General features: G+C 40.0%; 1 protein-coding gene across 1 annotated transcript in view; it reads left to right on the top strand.

Moving 5' to 3' along the window:
• The window catches only part of RGS22 (regulator of G protein signaling 22), a 63486-nt gene extending 47145 nt beyond the window's left edge, over nucleotides 1-16341 (top strand). The window contains exons 21-27 of the mRNA XM_052787606.1: nucleotides 2589-2750; nucleotides 5727-5906; nucleotides 7451-7591; nucleotides 11350-11457; nucleotides 13156-13258; nucleotides 13833-13942; nucleotides 16195-16341. Coding sequence (XP_052643566.1) covers nucleotides 2589-2750; nucleotides 5727-5906; nucleotides 7451-7591; nucleotides 11350-11457; nucleotides 13156-13258; nucleotides 13833-13942; nucleotides 16195-16203 — 813 coding nt within the window. The 3' untranslated portion in view covers nucleotides 16204-16341. The remainder of the gene's footprint in view (nucleotides 1-2588; nucleotides 2751-5726; nucleotides 5907-7450; nucleotides 7592-11349; nucleotides 11458-13155; nucleotides 13259-13832; nucleotides 13943-16194) is intronic.
• Nucleotides 16342-17368: the final 1027 nt, after the last annotated feature.

The raw sequence follows: 17368 nt of genomic DNA, 5'->3' as shown, positions 1-17368 counted from the left end.
AGGAGAAATGAAACCAGATGACATTCTCCACTCAGCTTCATAGTTCACAGTGACCAAGCATTGTGGACATGCTATGTAGTCCTTACTCAGAAAGTCTGCCCTTAATTTGAGGTGTATTTTTGCTACAAAGAAGCTGCAGGATCAAGTCTGTATTTCTGATACAGCTGTCCAAAGGAACTAAAAACATTTCATACAAAAAAAAAAAAGCCCCAAATTTGTTCCTAACAAGTGGTCCCTAAGAACATTATGGGTAAGGTAAACCAGCGGAAGAGTACAGTTTGACTGCTATTGCCTCTTGTCTTCTCTAACTCCCCAGTCTTAATGAGCATGTGCTCATTTAGAGCTGAACAAGGGATGGCATTCAGTGTGGGTCCACAACAAGTTTCAGATATAAAGATCCATATGAAGACATATCAACTACTCTACCACTGTGGTCTCAATCATTAGAGGGCTGAACATGAAACAAGAAGAGTTAAAAAATACAATTATAATCTTTTGTTCAACTGTAGATAAGGGACATAACTGAAGATCTTTCACATCAAAAACAGGAGAAGACAACTAGAATGTGGAAGGCAAGTGAAGTTTACTGTGTGTCTTGTGTCCGGAGTTTCACCATGTCTTTTGTTTGGACCTTGCATATCCTTCACAATTTCCCTGCTGACAGTGTGAAGCCCCAATGTAATGCTGTCAAAAGCAGGCATGATTGTATTGGCTACAGTGGACTGATTACTCACATTACTGGTGAATTTAGCTCCCTGCTGGATGTTCACGGTAAATTTCTCTCACTTCCTGGCTGGAGAGGTCATACTTGAAAAAAACACGTCTCTTGCCCTGGCCTTTGGAGCACTCTTAACCCTCCTCAAACTGGTATTGTACCTTTAATTCACATTTATCTGTATTTTGCATGCAGTGGACTTATTGGGACAAGCTGTTCATTCCAGCATCTGGTAGTTTATTTATTATTGCGAGTGGATTACGTGCAGACACAAAAGGGAATGTGAAGTATGCAGTGGAGTGGGCAGGTTTAATCATATCTCACAGTATCTGTTTCATTTAGAATTGTATTTTAATCTTACAGCACTGAGATAATATCAATTTTAAACATCTTAAACCTTTGTAATAATACATTTAATCAGATGTTTGCCAGTTTTTTCCTCTTGAAGAGCAGTGAACTCTTTGTGATTGCCAACATACAAGTTGTGTACATTTATTCAGTTGAACTTTTATTGTCTGTTGAAATTAAACTGGAGACCCGGTCAGCAATTACCCATGCAAACCATTAGCTCGAAAGGGATCCAAAGTGCATGTGGGTTCTGTTAACTGAGTTTTCCCTTTGTCTGTTTGTCAGGAAGATGGTTATTTTCCATGTTCTGCTTCAAGGTTGTTGACCCATAAAATAAGCAGTGTTCATATATTAGTATAGGGATGGGAGCAACGTTTTGTTCTTCCCTTTGTGAATATGCCCCAGAAATAATTTCTCCCCAAAGTTGCCTAAATCCTGGTCACAGGGGATAGAACATGTTTGGAGAATTGGAGGAGGGCTGAGAAGATTCCATCTTACTGTCTTAAGTTGAGCTGACTTTATTTCAGCCAAAGGACTCTTTGGACAGTCACCACCCACCCTCTCGCAAGGGTAGGCTCTCATCCCTGGCAGGTTCTGTGGCTTGACACTAAGCGTAACCCCTGTTTTTAAGAGAAGCTGCAGAAAGACCTTCAGCTTAGAATCAGGTTAGATTTCCAGGACTGTCTGCAACAACTAAAAATGTTTCTGTCCCATGCTGACCATTGAACAGCACTCCATCCCTCCAGGACTTCAAGAGTTTTATACCACTGTTAGAAGATAGTTTTCATTCATCCATCTGATAACAAAAGGGGGTTGTTTGGCTTGCTCCTCAGTGACAGCACAAGAACTGTTTGTTCAGGAAGGCAGGCCAGCCTGAACTTCATTTCAAACAAACTGTCCCTGCATAAGCCATCTTTCTTTCTCCACCCTTTCCTGGCTGCCTACCACTACGTGCTTTGCAGGATGAGGATTTCCAAAATGTCTCTGATGACTTTAAATTCTATTTTACTATTGGTAGCTTTATTCCACAGAGAGCAAACTCTCCAGCTTCTGTTGGTGATCATGGCAACACATTTCAAAGCTCATTTTGTTGGCGAGATCCCTGTCAGAAGCATTTTACAACTTTAAGCTATGTGGTTTGTCTGTTCCTTTTTCTTTGTTGTTTGTTTGCACAAAACTCAAACTGTTCTCTAGAAAAGTAGCCTGTTGCCATAATCAATAACAATAGCTGTTTCCATACTTTATAGTATGTAGTCATATGGTCTAAATCATTGTCAGTCATTTCCTCTCCTGTCACGTCTTCCAAAAAATGTTGCCCAAACCAAAGTGGAAAAAAAAGGAAAAAGAAGGAAAGAAAGAAATGAAACCTTGCCACATTCTATTGTATCCATGTCATAAACTCATAAACTACTGAAAGTTAGGGTCAGTGCAAAGATAAGAATCAGACAGTTTATTCTAACTAATGCCTTTGTTATTGCTTTTTGAAACAAAGTTTATTTGGTGCATTTATTTCTTCTTTTGACAGCATGTGGACAATAAATGGGTTTCTTCATCTAGTGAAATAATTGCTTTCCGCAAAGCGCTCTTGAATCCAGTGACAGCAAATCAGTTTCAATGCTTTGTGTCACTGAAAGGAGACCTACTGGAGAATGGAGTGCTCTTTTGGCAGGAGGTTCAGAAATATAAGGTATGGTGGTAAAAGGGAGCAAGGGGAATATAATTCAATTTGTAAGCAAATGCATCCATTACTGCATATTAGTAGAATTTTAACAAGAATATCTCCAGGCATTTTCTTGTTCATAATAAAACCTCTTTCACTGTTAAGCTGTTTTTTCTTCGATGAAAATCTTCACTTCTTCAGGGTAGCTATTTTTAATGACTTGAATTTATTATCCCTGTATTTCTTTATGCTTCTTCAAAGTGTAACATTCTTCTGAGTCTTTAAAGGGACACTACTAACTAGCTAATGTCCAGGTTTTGGTATACATCTGTTGAGCAGTAGAAAATATGCAGCATTAAAACGTTCATTCTGTCTTTATAGTTACATACTGTTAAAAAATGGGATTATTGCTGAATTTGGTAATCCCTCAAAAATCAGAGAAAACTTTGAAATTCAATCAAATGTACAGACGTAAAGATAGTACCTACCCAAAAAGCTCATATGTACAATGCAGACCCCAGCTCCATTGCACTCTGTACAGTCACATTTGACTACAGCTGAGGATGTGGCCAAGGTGAAATGTGATGGGGAAGGCCAGGAGGGATTGCCTCTCTCCCGAATACATGCCCCTTTGTGAAATTGCTGCTGCAGGGTGAAACACCATGGGGAAACTCTGGTGTGAGCCTTTAAATCACACTGCAGCCTCCTAGTAGCACCCTGGACTGAATGCAGGGGCACCATGGATCTTCCACTTGTTCCTCATTCCTTTTGCCTCTGGGATACTGCTGATGCAAAGTGCTACCGGAGTGCAGAGCCTCTGCTGGGCTCCTGAACATAGCCTGTGTGCACATGGCAGGCAGGCAGGCATGAGGTTAGCTAACATGCTCAGAAATTAGGAGGTAAACACAGTTGATGCTGCAGCAGCACTTGGAGATCCTGCTGTAGGCATGTGGGTCTGTTTTCACTGTTTAATTTTACACATTTGAATTTGGGGTCTGCTTTAGAAGCCGAAGCTCCTCTGTTTCCAGGGGGCAATCTCCCCCCCTCACAGAGTCTCTGATCCCAAAGCGAGGAATCATCGGCTGAAATGCTTTCTGGGGCTGCTGCTGTCTCTCTCTTGGTTACAGAGTGACTAGCTTAGACTAGAAACTTGACATGAAGGCACCTGAAGTTCCATGACATAAATAATTCTCAAAATATTTGATGTTTTTTCAGATTTGTGACTCTTCATTGCTACATTGCGGAGGACATGGAAACTTTCTGCAAATTAACGTGGAGTGTAGTTTTAGACTATTTTCTTTGTGGATCTGCTCTCTGAAGAAAGCCTTCATTGTTTTATGTCCCACCCTCTCTCCTTCATTTATGTTAATTTTATTTGTCTTCTTATCAAGAAAAAGTACAATCTGACCACATTTATTCATGCATGCGAATTGTCATGGTTGGCAGTTGATGCTCTTTATAGAAGCAAAGGGCTGGAGTAGTAGGAGTGTTATGGGTCAGGCTGAACTGGAGGAATATTGCCAAAGACGTGGGCAGCACTTTGCACAGTACATACTTGTATTGTCTGAGCCCTATCATGCCATCAGTTTAGACAGAACTCCCTTTAGGAGTCAATGACTGCGTTGCTCCTTGTAACGCATCAGGCTGGCGGCACATCTTGGGACAATCAAAAAACAAAACCAATTTTTTTTTAAACAAATATGAAGAAATAGAACTCTGTGGATCATTTCCATCTGTTCCTCTATCCTCAGGTCTCATCCCTCTTCATATCATGTGGCTTGTTTGTCTTGCCTCTTACTACAGCTCTCTGCCTTTTCTTCTATGCTAGATGAGCAAAGGAAGCCATAATATATTCTTAGGATATATTGAATATGTTTTTGTATTGCCTTACTTTCTTCATTGTGGCTGTTATCATTCTTTTTTTTCCTTCATAAAACTAAAAAGTATTCATAATAAAACAAACCAGCTCTTTCACATACCACATTTCTGGTTAAAAGCCCTGTTTTTAATTTCTTTGCAAAGTAAATATCCAGCCTCCTATACCAAAACTAAATGCACATTCTTCATTTAGAGAGTGCTCTTCCTGAAAATTCTCTACAGTGCTTATTGTGTCTTTAGCAGATATATGTGACAAGCTCCTAGTGTTATAGAAATTTCTTGATATTTATGGATAGATGAAAAGTTTGTGTTTCAAAGCATTTGAAGGAACTTCTTGGAATTATTTTTCCTTCCTGTCAAAGTCCAATCGTAGCATTGTCAGAGTGTGAAAACACAGTAATAACAGGTTTTACAAGAACAATAGGATCACATTAAAAAAAGTACAAAACCCCCAGTGTTTCTTTGAGATCTCACCCTTGTAAGTTCAGGTTTGTTTTGTATACTGTTCTGCACAGAGTTATTTCAAACACTGAGGTTTTGGGAAACTAGAAAATCTTAATGAATGGGGAAACTAGAAGATTTAGATGAACGGAAGATTGTACTGGTAGCTGAAATTTTTCCCTCTTGTGCCAACTTTCCTGGTTATAATATCTTGTACCCTCTAAATAATTCCCCTCTTTTCTTGGAGTATTTAGAGCATTTCTTTGTCTTTTAGTTACCATGGCTATGCTAGTCATAGCAGGTTCATTGTGAAAATCAGTGCATTTCACACTTGTAGGTGTGAAATTCTCTTTTCAGAAATGCCTCCTATTTGCCAGTAAAGTACTTGAACTGAATGCAGGATAAAAACTACCCTGTTCCATCAGAACATGCAGGCAGAGATTACCACCTAAAAGCAACGACTGCTATATATCTGCATTTGCAAACCAGAAGTCCCATTCATGTCTTAACTATGTCTTTGACCGTGCATATTTGCTATAAAAATTTTGTCCTACATGCTGAAGAAATCTATTGTATAATTATTTTTGTATGACTATTACTCTTTGATCACTGGCCCCTGTAAAGGGTCTTCTCTCTCTCTCTCTCTCTCTCCGCTGACTGAAAATGCTATTTTTCATCTTTCAGGACTTGTGCCATTCTCATTGTGATGATGCCACAGTTCAGAAAAAGATCACAGCTATTATCGACTGCTTTATTAATTCTGCTGTACCCCCAGCTTTGCAGATTGACATCCCAACTGCACAAGCAAAGAAGATTCTGGAGCACGGGAAAGAACTAGGACCTTACATTTTTAGAGAAGCACAGGTAAGAATCTGGGAGAATCTCTGTAACAGATTTGGCTAGAGTCTGTGTGCTTGAATTTAAGGACAGTCTTCGTTGCTTATGTGACAATTTGGACTCCATACATAAGCGTGGGCATGAAGGAGAACACCATAGTCATGCATTTCAATGAAGATTGTATGGTGGAGATGAGAGAGAGGCTTCAGATATTTACTGCTCAGTAAACTGGACAATCTCTGACAGCTAGCTGATCCTGGAAAGGTGTTATCCAGATCTGTGCTAGGAAATCTGGCAGTAGAAATGAATTCTGTCTATGTTTTTAACTGCTTGTTCTTTATCACTTGGTTAATGGTCAGAGAAGTAATTTGTACTTAGAAAGTTTGTAGTTTTTGTCGTTCATGAAAAAAAATGTAGACAGGTAAAGCACAAACCCAGCTTCACTTATTGAATGTCCTTCCCTTCTTTATTACAGAATGTCTGTATTAAATGGCTGTGGACAATTTTCTCTATGATCTTTGTACTAATCAGACTGAACAGGAATTTGTGAACCTTTAATAGAGACTCACTATTTTCTTATTCCTTGTTACTGTCTTCTCTGTCTTATCTTCTAAATCCAAGAAAGCTAGTTCTTTTCCTATAAAATTGCCACCAACACCTTTAAACATCAACTGTGAGTTCATAAAGTGTTTGGATCACAAAAGATGAATGGTTTGTCGGAGAAAAGGGTTCATATAGGTCCTAAGAGAAATAAGAATTCTCATTTCAGCCTGTGTAAAACCCAGCGTGCTCCAGAAATGTGGCACAAAACCAAGGTAAGGACTTGGCCAAAAAGCTGTGACTGGAACATGACAGTGACTCACATGTCACTTTCAAGTCTGTTGAGCCAGAAGCAGTGAGGTGCTGAGCATGCTCGGCTCCTTTGAAGCTGAGTTTCTCAATGAGAATTAAACATCTAAATAAATTGAAAAATGTGAGCCTTAGTACGTGCAGCAACAGAATTCACCGAGCCCCTCTGTTTGCTTTTCTAAAATTGTTTTTCTTATTCTAGTTCAAAAAAGACCCTGTGAGAGATTATATCATTTAAAAATTATCCAAGATTTGCTCATAGATCTGTAATGTGGTTTAAGAGCCTTTCCAGAGGCAAAAAAGTATTTCCTTTCTCTTAAGGAGGGAAAAAAACCCCTCTCCCTAATGAACTGAATATTTGAAATACTTGAGCAGAACAGTGGTGCAAAAGCAATTCTACTGGTGTATATTTTATCAGGAATACTTGTAAAAAATGATGGATGTTTTCATTAATGCAAACAATTGTTTAGGGAAATATAAAAAAAGAAAGTGCCTTTTAACTGTGTTTTAGGAAGATTTCTCACCAGTAATAAACACACTGATGAAAAGCATGTGCCGAGCAAAACTGGGCTGAAATGTCAGGACACAGTATGTGGGAGGAACAAGGCTGTGTATTCAAAAAGAAATAGTTATTTCATTCTCATGGTAAACTACATTTTATTTTACAGTAAACTCTGTTTTCTTAATATGATCAAGATTGACTTACTTTTCTTTCTGCGCAGATGACAATTTTTGCTCTTCTGTTTAAATTTTGGCCAAAATTTTGTAAGTTTCGGAGCAATTTGGCTAGTGACAAAATTCTATTTGCCTTGGAGAGAAAAAAGGGAAAAAAGATGCGAAAGAAGGAAGGCAAAACAGCAGAGGTAAGGCTCACAAAGTTTCAGGTGACAGCTGACAAACTGCATAAAAATTCCTTCATGAACAAATATACATGAATTCAAATATCCCTTTCTCAGCCTGATCCAAAGCTACCGAGACCTTTTTGTTAGAATTCAAGCTTTACATGCGACCTGGTCCTAGGGTGATTAGTTCCCGATACTGCCAGTGCATATACATATGTTTAACTTGAAGCAGATGAGTCAATGGAATACTCCTTTCATTAAGCAGAGGGGAAAATGTATTTTAGTCATCCTTTGTGCCAAGAGTAGAGTGAAAAAGAGGACTGAAATTTAAAAAAAAAAACTATGCACGGTCCATGTGTACAATGGGTAACGGCAGACCTGTTTGCACTTTCAGTATGTACTGTCTTATTTTAGAATTTATAGTCCTGGGTCACTATTGAAAGCAAAACAAAACAAAACCAAACCAGATTTCATATCTACTTTTCAGAAGGAGCATTTGAAAAGTCTGCACATTATTTTAAAAAATATTTCTGCGTTAATTGCTTTGTATAGCCTTTGTCTTTTCTTGAATATTTCTCAGCTTTGACAGTGAAATTGTTAGACTGTTCACAGTTTCTAGGCAATTTCAGTGCATTAATAGAACTGTGACCTCTACAGCAGAATGCTTGCTTGTCAAATTGTTTTTCTTGGAATTTTATTATTAAAATATAATGGATTTTTTTCTATTGATTATAGGCTTTGCAAAAGTTTATTTTTTACAAAATCTAATTGTTTGGTCAGCTTTGAGGAGAGAACATTCCTTTAAGGGCAGAGAAATTATTTGACTTGCAAACTATCATAAGTAGCATTAAAAGACCTTTACATATTTTAAATACCATGTACACATGTGTTGAGATGTTACTTGTGATGAGAACCACATGAGTACCTGGACAGATAAAGACATATATGCCTGTAAGAACATGTACACATTGTTAACCTCTTTTAGACACATGAAAACTGAGGACCAGTGAAGTGTTACTCAAGGCCACACACCAATGTCAAGTGAAGTCTAAAATCCAAGAACTCATGTTCCTTTCTCCAGAGCACGTTGCCTCCATACAGATATGTCTGGCAAGGCCATTGGCAATGAATGCAATATTTCAAAGTAATGCACTTTTGCGTTTTCACAGACTTATTTTTTCCATCTGTTTGTTCCCTGTCTATAAGATTTCTGATTAAGACCAAGGAATTAAAGAGCAAATCTTGGCCAGGAGGGCAAAAGCCTAGCTTTTATGGGGAACAAATGGGAAAGGTGAATTACCCTTCTAAGCTGGGAAATAGGGCAAGAAATTTTAGAAAGTGACAGGCAGAGAATGCAGTTCAGTAAACAGCCTGCAGACTATCCTTCTCACAAAAAATTATCAGTAAACCAGTTACCTTTTAAAATCTCTTCAAAGAATAGGTGGAACAGATAAGTTTTTCAAACCCTTTCCCTCCCTCTATTATTATTTAAAGAATTTGCCATTCTCTGTTCTCTTGCCTGAGATTTCAGTTCCCTCGGTGACAACATAACTATTCAAATGATTCAGTATCCCTGAAGGATACTGATAAGGTTCATCCAACATAAGCGATAGCAGGTTCACTTGGCAGCTTGTAGAAGGTGATGATTTCTTGGCATTTAAAATAATGTCTATGCTTCTCTGCCCCACCAGGCTCATGCTTAAGGAGAAGAAAGCTCTGGCAAGGGTTAGAAATGATTCATTTTTCTTATATATATTCCCAAACCACACCACCCCGCCCCCCAATCAGTTGCCATTTTGGGTTCATGTCAAACGGAACAATTATGGTCCTGGGGGAGGAATTTTACTTTCTCCCTTCTCATAAATTTGTCCCTGGGGTGCCCAGTCTAACTGAGCTCACCTCACTTTCTGAACTGACTGGATCGGAGTTGGACTTTTATGTAGGATAATGGTAAAAATGGCAGACAAGAAGGTTTTTACTGGACAATGATGCATGACTTGGTATTATTTGACTATCTCAATATTTATTTTTTGTGTGTGCCTACTTGTTATTTATGGGGCAAATCCTATCAAAGGCTTCCTGGCAATGGGCCCAGTGCAGGGGAGGAGTGGCTGACAGTGAGGCATGCCATGCAAGCACTGTACTATGCAAAGACCTCTTTTAAGCTTAGTGTCTGGAAGTCAAGGATGGGTAGGTACAGGGTGAAGTAAGCTTGAACATTCAACATAATGTGATTGCTTCAGTATTGTGCTGAAATAGTTGTTTTAAAAGATACGGCCTTGGGAGAGTATGGTTTGCTTCTCCATTTTCACATGTTTGCCCTTAGTGGGGCACAGCTATATGGGCTCATCTTTGGCCTGTCTGTGGATCTGTTCCTTTGTTAACTGCCAGATGCACATGACACATACCTTAAAAAAATATCATTAGTCACTTTTTGCAGACTGCCTTGATGCCAGTATTTGTAATTTGTTGTATACACAATTGCATTTTACCTCCAAAATAGATTTTGGATTTTTTGCTTTCAAGTGTACAAAATAGTTTTAACTTACACCGTAAATCTGTACTTACTCTTTCCATGCCCTTAGCAGAGAAAGGTAAATCCATAAGCATTAATCTTCCTTTTCCATGTTTCCCTCATCTCTCTTTAAGCTTCTTAGCAGTAAGCTAATTTGTTAGTAAGTGGTGTAATGTCATGGGATATGACATTGCCATAACATTGGCTAATTTATTATGAGAAGATGTTATTAAAGACCTCATTTAATTCACCATTCTCATTGAGAAAGCTAGCAAACATAAACTGTAGTATACACACTATTTCTGTATTTGCTTTGGCATTCCTATTCTGTCAATTGAGTGTGCCATAGAAGTTAGTAAGCCTTCTTCTGGAGAGAAGATAAACACCATGCTGCCTGGGAAGTTCTATACCCAAAAGTTACCCTTAGAGATGATGGGTCCATAGGACAGTGGGGTGATAAGGAAGGAAAAGGCACCTTGGGAGCAAGGATGTAGGATATTCTGATCCTTTTCCAGATCTTTCAGGGACTTTCTGAGTGGCTTTGGGAACCATTTGACCTCTCTTTTTTTCTCACTTTCTCATTTGCAACATGGGAGGGTTTTATTACTTGCCACATGGGGATATTGTGGGGTTAATTATATGAGGTTAAATATGAACATTGATTAATGTTCATAAAGAGTTTGGGGATCATCAAACAGAATGCGCAAAGGTGCAGCCTTAATACAACACTAAAACAACATGAAAATGACAAATAGTTAATCACTAGAATGGTTTGCCAAGGGTTACAATGCCTTGTCCTTCACTGTAAGTGTTTTAAATGAGATTGCCTGTTTTTCTAACATGTATACTGTAGTTCATTTACAGCTACTGGACCAAGCTGGAATTAATAATGAGAAATCCTATGTTCTGCATTTATACATGAGGCCAAATTGGAGGATCACAATGGCCCCTCTGTCCTTAAAATATGTTCTGTTGCAGGTCTGCCCTTGCAATTAGTTATATTTTGAAGCATTTAATCTGAAAGGAAGCAGGAGTGTAGAGGTGAAGAAACATCGATTAGGACAAGGCAATGCTTTAAAAAAGCAGTATCTTCTGATATTTTTTATTATGCCCAACAGGATGAATTATGAAACTGGGCATTATAAAACGTTACTGCATATGACAATGTCTCATTTCCAATGACAATTTTTGCTTCCTCAGACTTTGCTTTTCACTTTAGCTTGGTAAATATTGTTTACATCTAATTATGAGTTCTTATTGGCAGGGTAAAGAAGTGGGGACAAAAGTCATCAGTCTGTCAAACAGTGCTTTGGTAGACAAGATTGGTGTGGCAAGAGGACCAGCATCATTTTCAAATGGATATGGGTGGCAGGTGAATAATAAACATGTTGCTACAGATATCATCATTCAAGAGAGATAAAATGATCTTGGGAGAATGGGAAGGTGGGGTTTGGTATTGAATACTACTATCACATGGTCATTTGATTCATCATTGTTCGTTCTTCTACAATTAACTTTGCTGTTATAAGTTTACCTACCTTACAGGTGATTTTTTTTCTTTATTAACTTTTTTAAGATTTAGGTTCTGAGTAGTATTAATATATAACAACATATTAAGCCCTCTAGGTGTGTAGATTTAAAAAGAATCTTTATTTAAAGATAAATTGAAGAAAAGGAAGTTCAGTTCTGGAATAAGAAGCTTTTCATTACTTGTAAAAGTCATATCCTGAAAGAATTTGGTTTAGGCTTGACTCCGGTTCTGCTCATATGTCAAAAAGTGAAGCTGAACTCATTTAGGAAATCTAGGTATTTGGATAGAAAATCTGACAGAAAAAAGCTTTTTAGTACTTCTTCCAGAACAGCCCTCATGATGCATCAAATCTGTAGTGAAAAGGTAACAGTCATTTTATTGGAGAAACAGGAAGAATAGACATGCCACCTTGAGCATATCAAGGGGTCATTCATAGCTGAGTTGACACTGTCATAACATAATGGGCAATCTGTGCAACCACATATTCACAGCTATTTCATGCGATGCAGGAGTAAATCACACTCTGGCCACTGCTTGTATTCCATAGAGCTCTTCACATGGCATTACATTAGTGATGAGCAGAATATCGAAACAGGCAGTCTGAAATACCCTCAAAATATGAAGCCACAGTGCAAATTGCATAGTTAAGCTCACACTCTTATCCCTTAAATGGACCTTTTAACCTTTGCCCATACCTATTTAAAAAAAAAAAAAAAAAAAGTGAGTTGAGTGAGCCAGTATATCAATATCATACGCCTAAGCCCTCAAGAGGCAGGTAATTGCCGAAAGAACAATAATCTTTTATAGAGCACTTTCTTCTTCGAGCCCCTTTCTGCTATAGGAAGATGCCGAAGTTGTTCTTACTGAGTCATGAAATGACAAATTGGCCCCAAAGTTTTCAGGCTGTAAGGGAAAAAAGGCCAAACAAAAGTACAGTTCCCATACTGATTTGGGAGAGTGACCTTAAATTTACATGGAACCTGAACTGTGGTTGTTGCAATGTAAAGAGCAACATTTGTTCCTTAGAAAAGGAAAGGATGACATCTCCAGTTGATCTGCCTCTAGTGGTAGCAGCATTCTGCTGGAGAGGGCAGGCAGAAAGAACTTTGAGGCTAATGAGATCTTCAACAATTTGAGAAAGGACACACTGGAAGGATGTGGAAGGGAGATAAAATCAAGTCCTCAACAGCACAAAAGACTGATATTTTGGGAGGGAAAAGGTCTGTTGTGTTTAGGTTTTGAAGATGAAAGGAGAGAGAATAGGACTCAGATCAGGGATGGAGAATAAATGCATGTAAAACTCATATCTGTCAAACTTGCTTAAATTGTATTTCATGGTGTTTTGAGATCGCTTATTTGCAGCAATACTGTTCTTCCCATGATTCCAGTATTGTCATGACAAAACTTCTCTTCTTAATAATTGGGATTATTCAATAACAGGGATATAACATAAACAAGTCTTTTGTCTCACTGTTGAAATGGATGAGCAACTACCAGTGACATGGTCAGGAGGCTGATGGTTTTTAATGGTTCTTGCAGGCTTCCTGGTCCTATTCCAAGTACATAGAAGCCTTGGAGCAGGAGAGAATACTTCTTAAAATGCAAGAAGATCTGGATAAAAACTCATCATCATTCCTTACAGGTTGTTAACCAAGCTCTGTAGTTTAGGAGGACAAGCTTATAGCTTAGGTGAAAATCTCTCAGTATAAGGACTTTGTTTGCTCTCCTTTGCAGCTGTGTACATAAACTGCTGCCTCTCTTACACTGTCTGCAGAGGACTTACTCTCTGCACTATACTAATGACTGATAAGTTTTCTAAGAAAGGGAAAGTGAAAGTTGCAGTGTATCAGCATTGTCTTTACTGCACAGGTCCTACTGCAGAGAGGAATATGGCCATTTCTTTATTCTGCACAGTGGCATGGCAATCCTATATGGTTCACATACATACTTCACCTCCTGGCTTCTTGTGCTTCATCAACTTACAACCAGAGAGATGAAACTTTTTTCTCACCAGTTTGTCAGTATGCTGTCAGGGGATGTAAAAGGCATTGCCTCATCCTTGTGTCAGCCGGGTATATTCTCTTAGGTCTTCCCCAAGAATATTATGACCTGTTTGTTCATTAAATAACTCCATTTAGCAGTAGGGCTAGCAATTGCATTATGTGATATTAAAACCATTCAGTTTCCCGCAATTTTAATTTTCTTTCCTTATGCAGGTGCTTCATCTATGTCCTTCCTGAAGCCTGGAAACTCCGAAAAATCCACCATTTCTCCAAAGAGTAGTGTGAGTTTGGAGAAACACTCAAATCTTCCCAAGAAACAGAAAGTGAGTACCAGACTGCCAACAAGTGTGCTTTGAAATTTGGATTCTTAAAAGCTAGTTTTCCTGCTGTCAGTGCTGATGCTCATTAGTAGCAAGTTATCCCACTCCAAATCACGTTTAACTTAAGCTGTACAGCCTCGACATGAAGGCAAGATTATTTTTCACTCCAACCATGGCTAGTGGACCTAATGTTGACCAGATGGAATTTTGTTGCAAAATGGTAGTCTCTGAAATGCGGCTATCCAAGCTTTCCAGTTAAACTATTTTAAATAGAAGCATGAGATGACTGGAGGAAGCTCAGACCCCATGGAGTTACTGGCAAGGGCATGACCCAGAACTAGCAATAGATCATCTCTGCTGAAGCCAATTAAACATTAGAATGGGAGAAAGAAGTGGGACAGTAGAGATCTGCTAAAAACAGAAAAGCAGATTTTGCTTCAAAGCTTGAACTCCTAGATGGAAGAATCCCCTGGAGGTTTTGTTTTGGTTTTTTAAGCCTATGCCGAAATTAGATGGACTTAAAAAAATTAATAGGACTTGGACTATTGCTCCCCTTCCTTCTCTGCTCCTCCTTCCTCTTCTAATTCCATACTTCAACACTGCTATTTTAGGCAAGTTGGTGCCCTGCCCTCAATAGTCCTCCTAAACACGCTCTTCCTGTGGCAGCATTTTCTGTATGTGGCTTCAGAGACTGCAGCATTCCTTGGTCTTCCCTCACATTCTCTTTCTGCCCTCTTATCACCTCCTCTAGTTGCAGTTAAAGTCATCCAGTAACCTTGGACCTTATGCCCCTCTGCAGGTCTTACTGTATTTCATACATTTATGCCTTTTTGTACTGCAGTTCTGCTTCACGCGCAGCCATATCAGCATGGGGAGTCCTTGCGCAGGGGCTTTGGTCCTGCTCTGTAGCTGAGAAACCTCCAGCTGGGCCCAGCGCTCAAAGAGGGCCTACAGGGTACCTGCAGTCCTTGCTGCAGCCCAGCCCAGCAGTCTCTGGCTCACCCTGCTATTGAAAACCTCAGAGTTGCATTCCTGCCAGGCATCAGGCTGTGGTATGGGCTAACGCAATGAGAAAGTAGAGATCTTGAGTGGTTTGAGAGGTCTCTCCCACCAGCTTCAGTTGCAGCCCACTCTCCACCACCACTGGAAATTTGGCTGCCCTGCCCCTTCCTTCCCAATAGCTCAAGTGTTCCCACTGCCTTTGAGTGGTTTTGTTTTCTTCCATCACGATCCTCTCTCTGGTGGTTCTCCTCAGCCATGCTCTCTGTGGTGATCCGATCACTCTGCTGCTGGGCTGAGATATCTACAGAAGACTGCTGCTCTTGATGGGACAGCTTCTCTCCACTTTGTTACAGAGGATGTCACACCTTGTGTATTGGGTATAGATAGCAAGGTGCTGGCAGCAGGGGGGCTGTAGGGGCGGCCTCTGTGAGGAGAGGCCAGGGCTGCCCCATGCTGGACACAGCTGGTTCCAGCTGGCTCCAGAGGACCCATCACGGGACACAGCTGAGCCCATCAGCCAAGATGGTGGCACCTTGGGAAAACATATTAAAGAGAGAGTAAAGAAAGCCAGAAGGAGGAGGAGGGAATAAAAAGAGTGAAAAACAACAGAGGGAACACCAAGGCCAGAGGAGGAGGAGTTTGAGGAGGAAGAGGTGGAGGAGTTTGAGGAGGAGGAGATGCTCTATGGTGGAGCAGATATTCGCTGCAGCCCGTGGAGGACCCATGCTGCAGCAGAGGAAAAGAATGAGAAGGAAGAAGGGGCCCCCCATTGCCTCACTGAAGGGACTGAGTGTAACCTGTGGCAATAACAAGGAGGGGAGGAGAGGTGCTTGGAGTGAACTTGAACCTGGGAAAGGTGGAGGAACAGTGTTTTCTCTAAGTGTGTAAATGTTAATTTCTTCTTTTTCTTGTTTTTGTTTCCCACTACCCGAATCAGTAATGATTTATTCTAATTGGCAATAAATTAATTTTCCCACTTTGCGTCTCTTTTGCCTGTAACAGTAATTGCTGAGGAATCTGTCTGTCTTTATCTTGACCCACAAGCCTTCTCTTTCATGTTTTTCCTCTTTTGTCCCCTTGTCCCACGGGAGGGCAGGGAGTGAGTGAGTGAGCAGCTGGGTGGGAGAATGGCTGCTAGTGAGGGCCAACCCATCCACACCTTGTTTCTCTCTTTTTGATGCATTTATTGAAGAACTGTTCTAACTGTTTCAACTGGCTGCAACACAGCAATGACATTCTGTTACCTTCTGCAGGCAGATTAAAATCTCTCTGAAGAAGGGAATGCAAAGATATTCAACGGAGGTGGGCAGGAGACACAAAAATAATGTGCATGCAAGGTTTGTCCATATGTATCCAGAGCGAAGATGATGACTTGGAATATTATTAAGAACCATGGGACATTAGCCAAGGGTAGAAAATAAACATCTTCCAATGTGTTCTGTATCAACATGACTGTGATACTGCCTCTTGTGTTACTCATTTCTTTAAAAGTACACCTTGAGGCTCAAATCAGAGTAAGAGTCCATTGAAGTATGCATGGTACAAACAACTAGGTGGTCTTGGTCCTAAAAATATTATAATCAAACCCAGTTCTTCAGTGCCTGATCTAATGAGTAAGTAAAACTGCATTGAACTGACAGCCCTGAAGCAGTGTGTCTTGGCGCACTATGCTCTCAGTATTGCAATTCACGCAACTTCTATTCATCAAGGATAACTCATTAAGTGTCTGAGCTATCATAAAATCAAACGCTGTTGTGGTTTGCTCCCAATCCAGTCTGATTCCTGGTCCAAAGTACACCTTCTGCCTCATTTCTGAGTTTTGATCCACAAGAGAGGCTTAAAATACATCAGGACACAGACGTGACTGAGAATGTTTGTAAAAAGTCACGCCTCCCAAGGCATTACTCACCGGAAGGTTTTAGGACCTCCATAGCTCTTGTGTATCCCTCCCTACTTTCTTGCTTCTTTTTACAATTTTAAGAGTTTTTAAAAGAATTGGGGCAGAGCTGATGTTGGGACTAGGGCCAAAGGATTAATTGGGGAGCTAAGACAGGGCAGGGGCAGAATTAACTTCTAGGCAGGGGACAGGATGATGATAGACCTCTCCACATCTTTCAGACCACTTTAAACACCAGTCCCCAGCCACAAAGTTGTTGGCTCCATCCTTCTCTACATGTGTGTAATGCGTGTAAGAGAAAGGCAGATCAGCAAGCTCCAGCTTGCTGAGTTCCTGGGGATGACTCCTGAGTTAGGGATGGGATTGTCTTCCGCTACCCCTCCCAACCTTTTGGACAGGAAGAATGAGCCATGCAGCCCTGTCTCAGTTGTCAGAAGTAAAGGTTCTTCACTTAGAGCTCTTAGGTCATACTGCTAAGGACCATTCATGAGTGCTTTCTTCCTCAGTGTGGAGTGGCAGCTAAGGACAAT

The sequence above is a fragment of the Harpia harpyja genome, chromosome 5 (assembly GCF_026419915.1).
Source record: "Harpia harpyja isolate bHarHar1 chromosome 5, bHarHar1 primary haplotype, whole genome shotgun sequence".
NCBI lineage: Eukaryota > Metazoa > Chordata > Aves > Accipitriformes > Accipitridae > Harpia > Harpia harpyja.
This window is presented reverse-complemented; position numbering and strand designations above follow the sequence as displayed.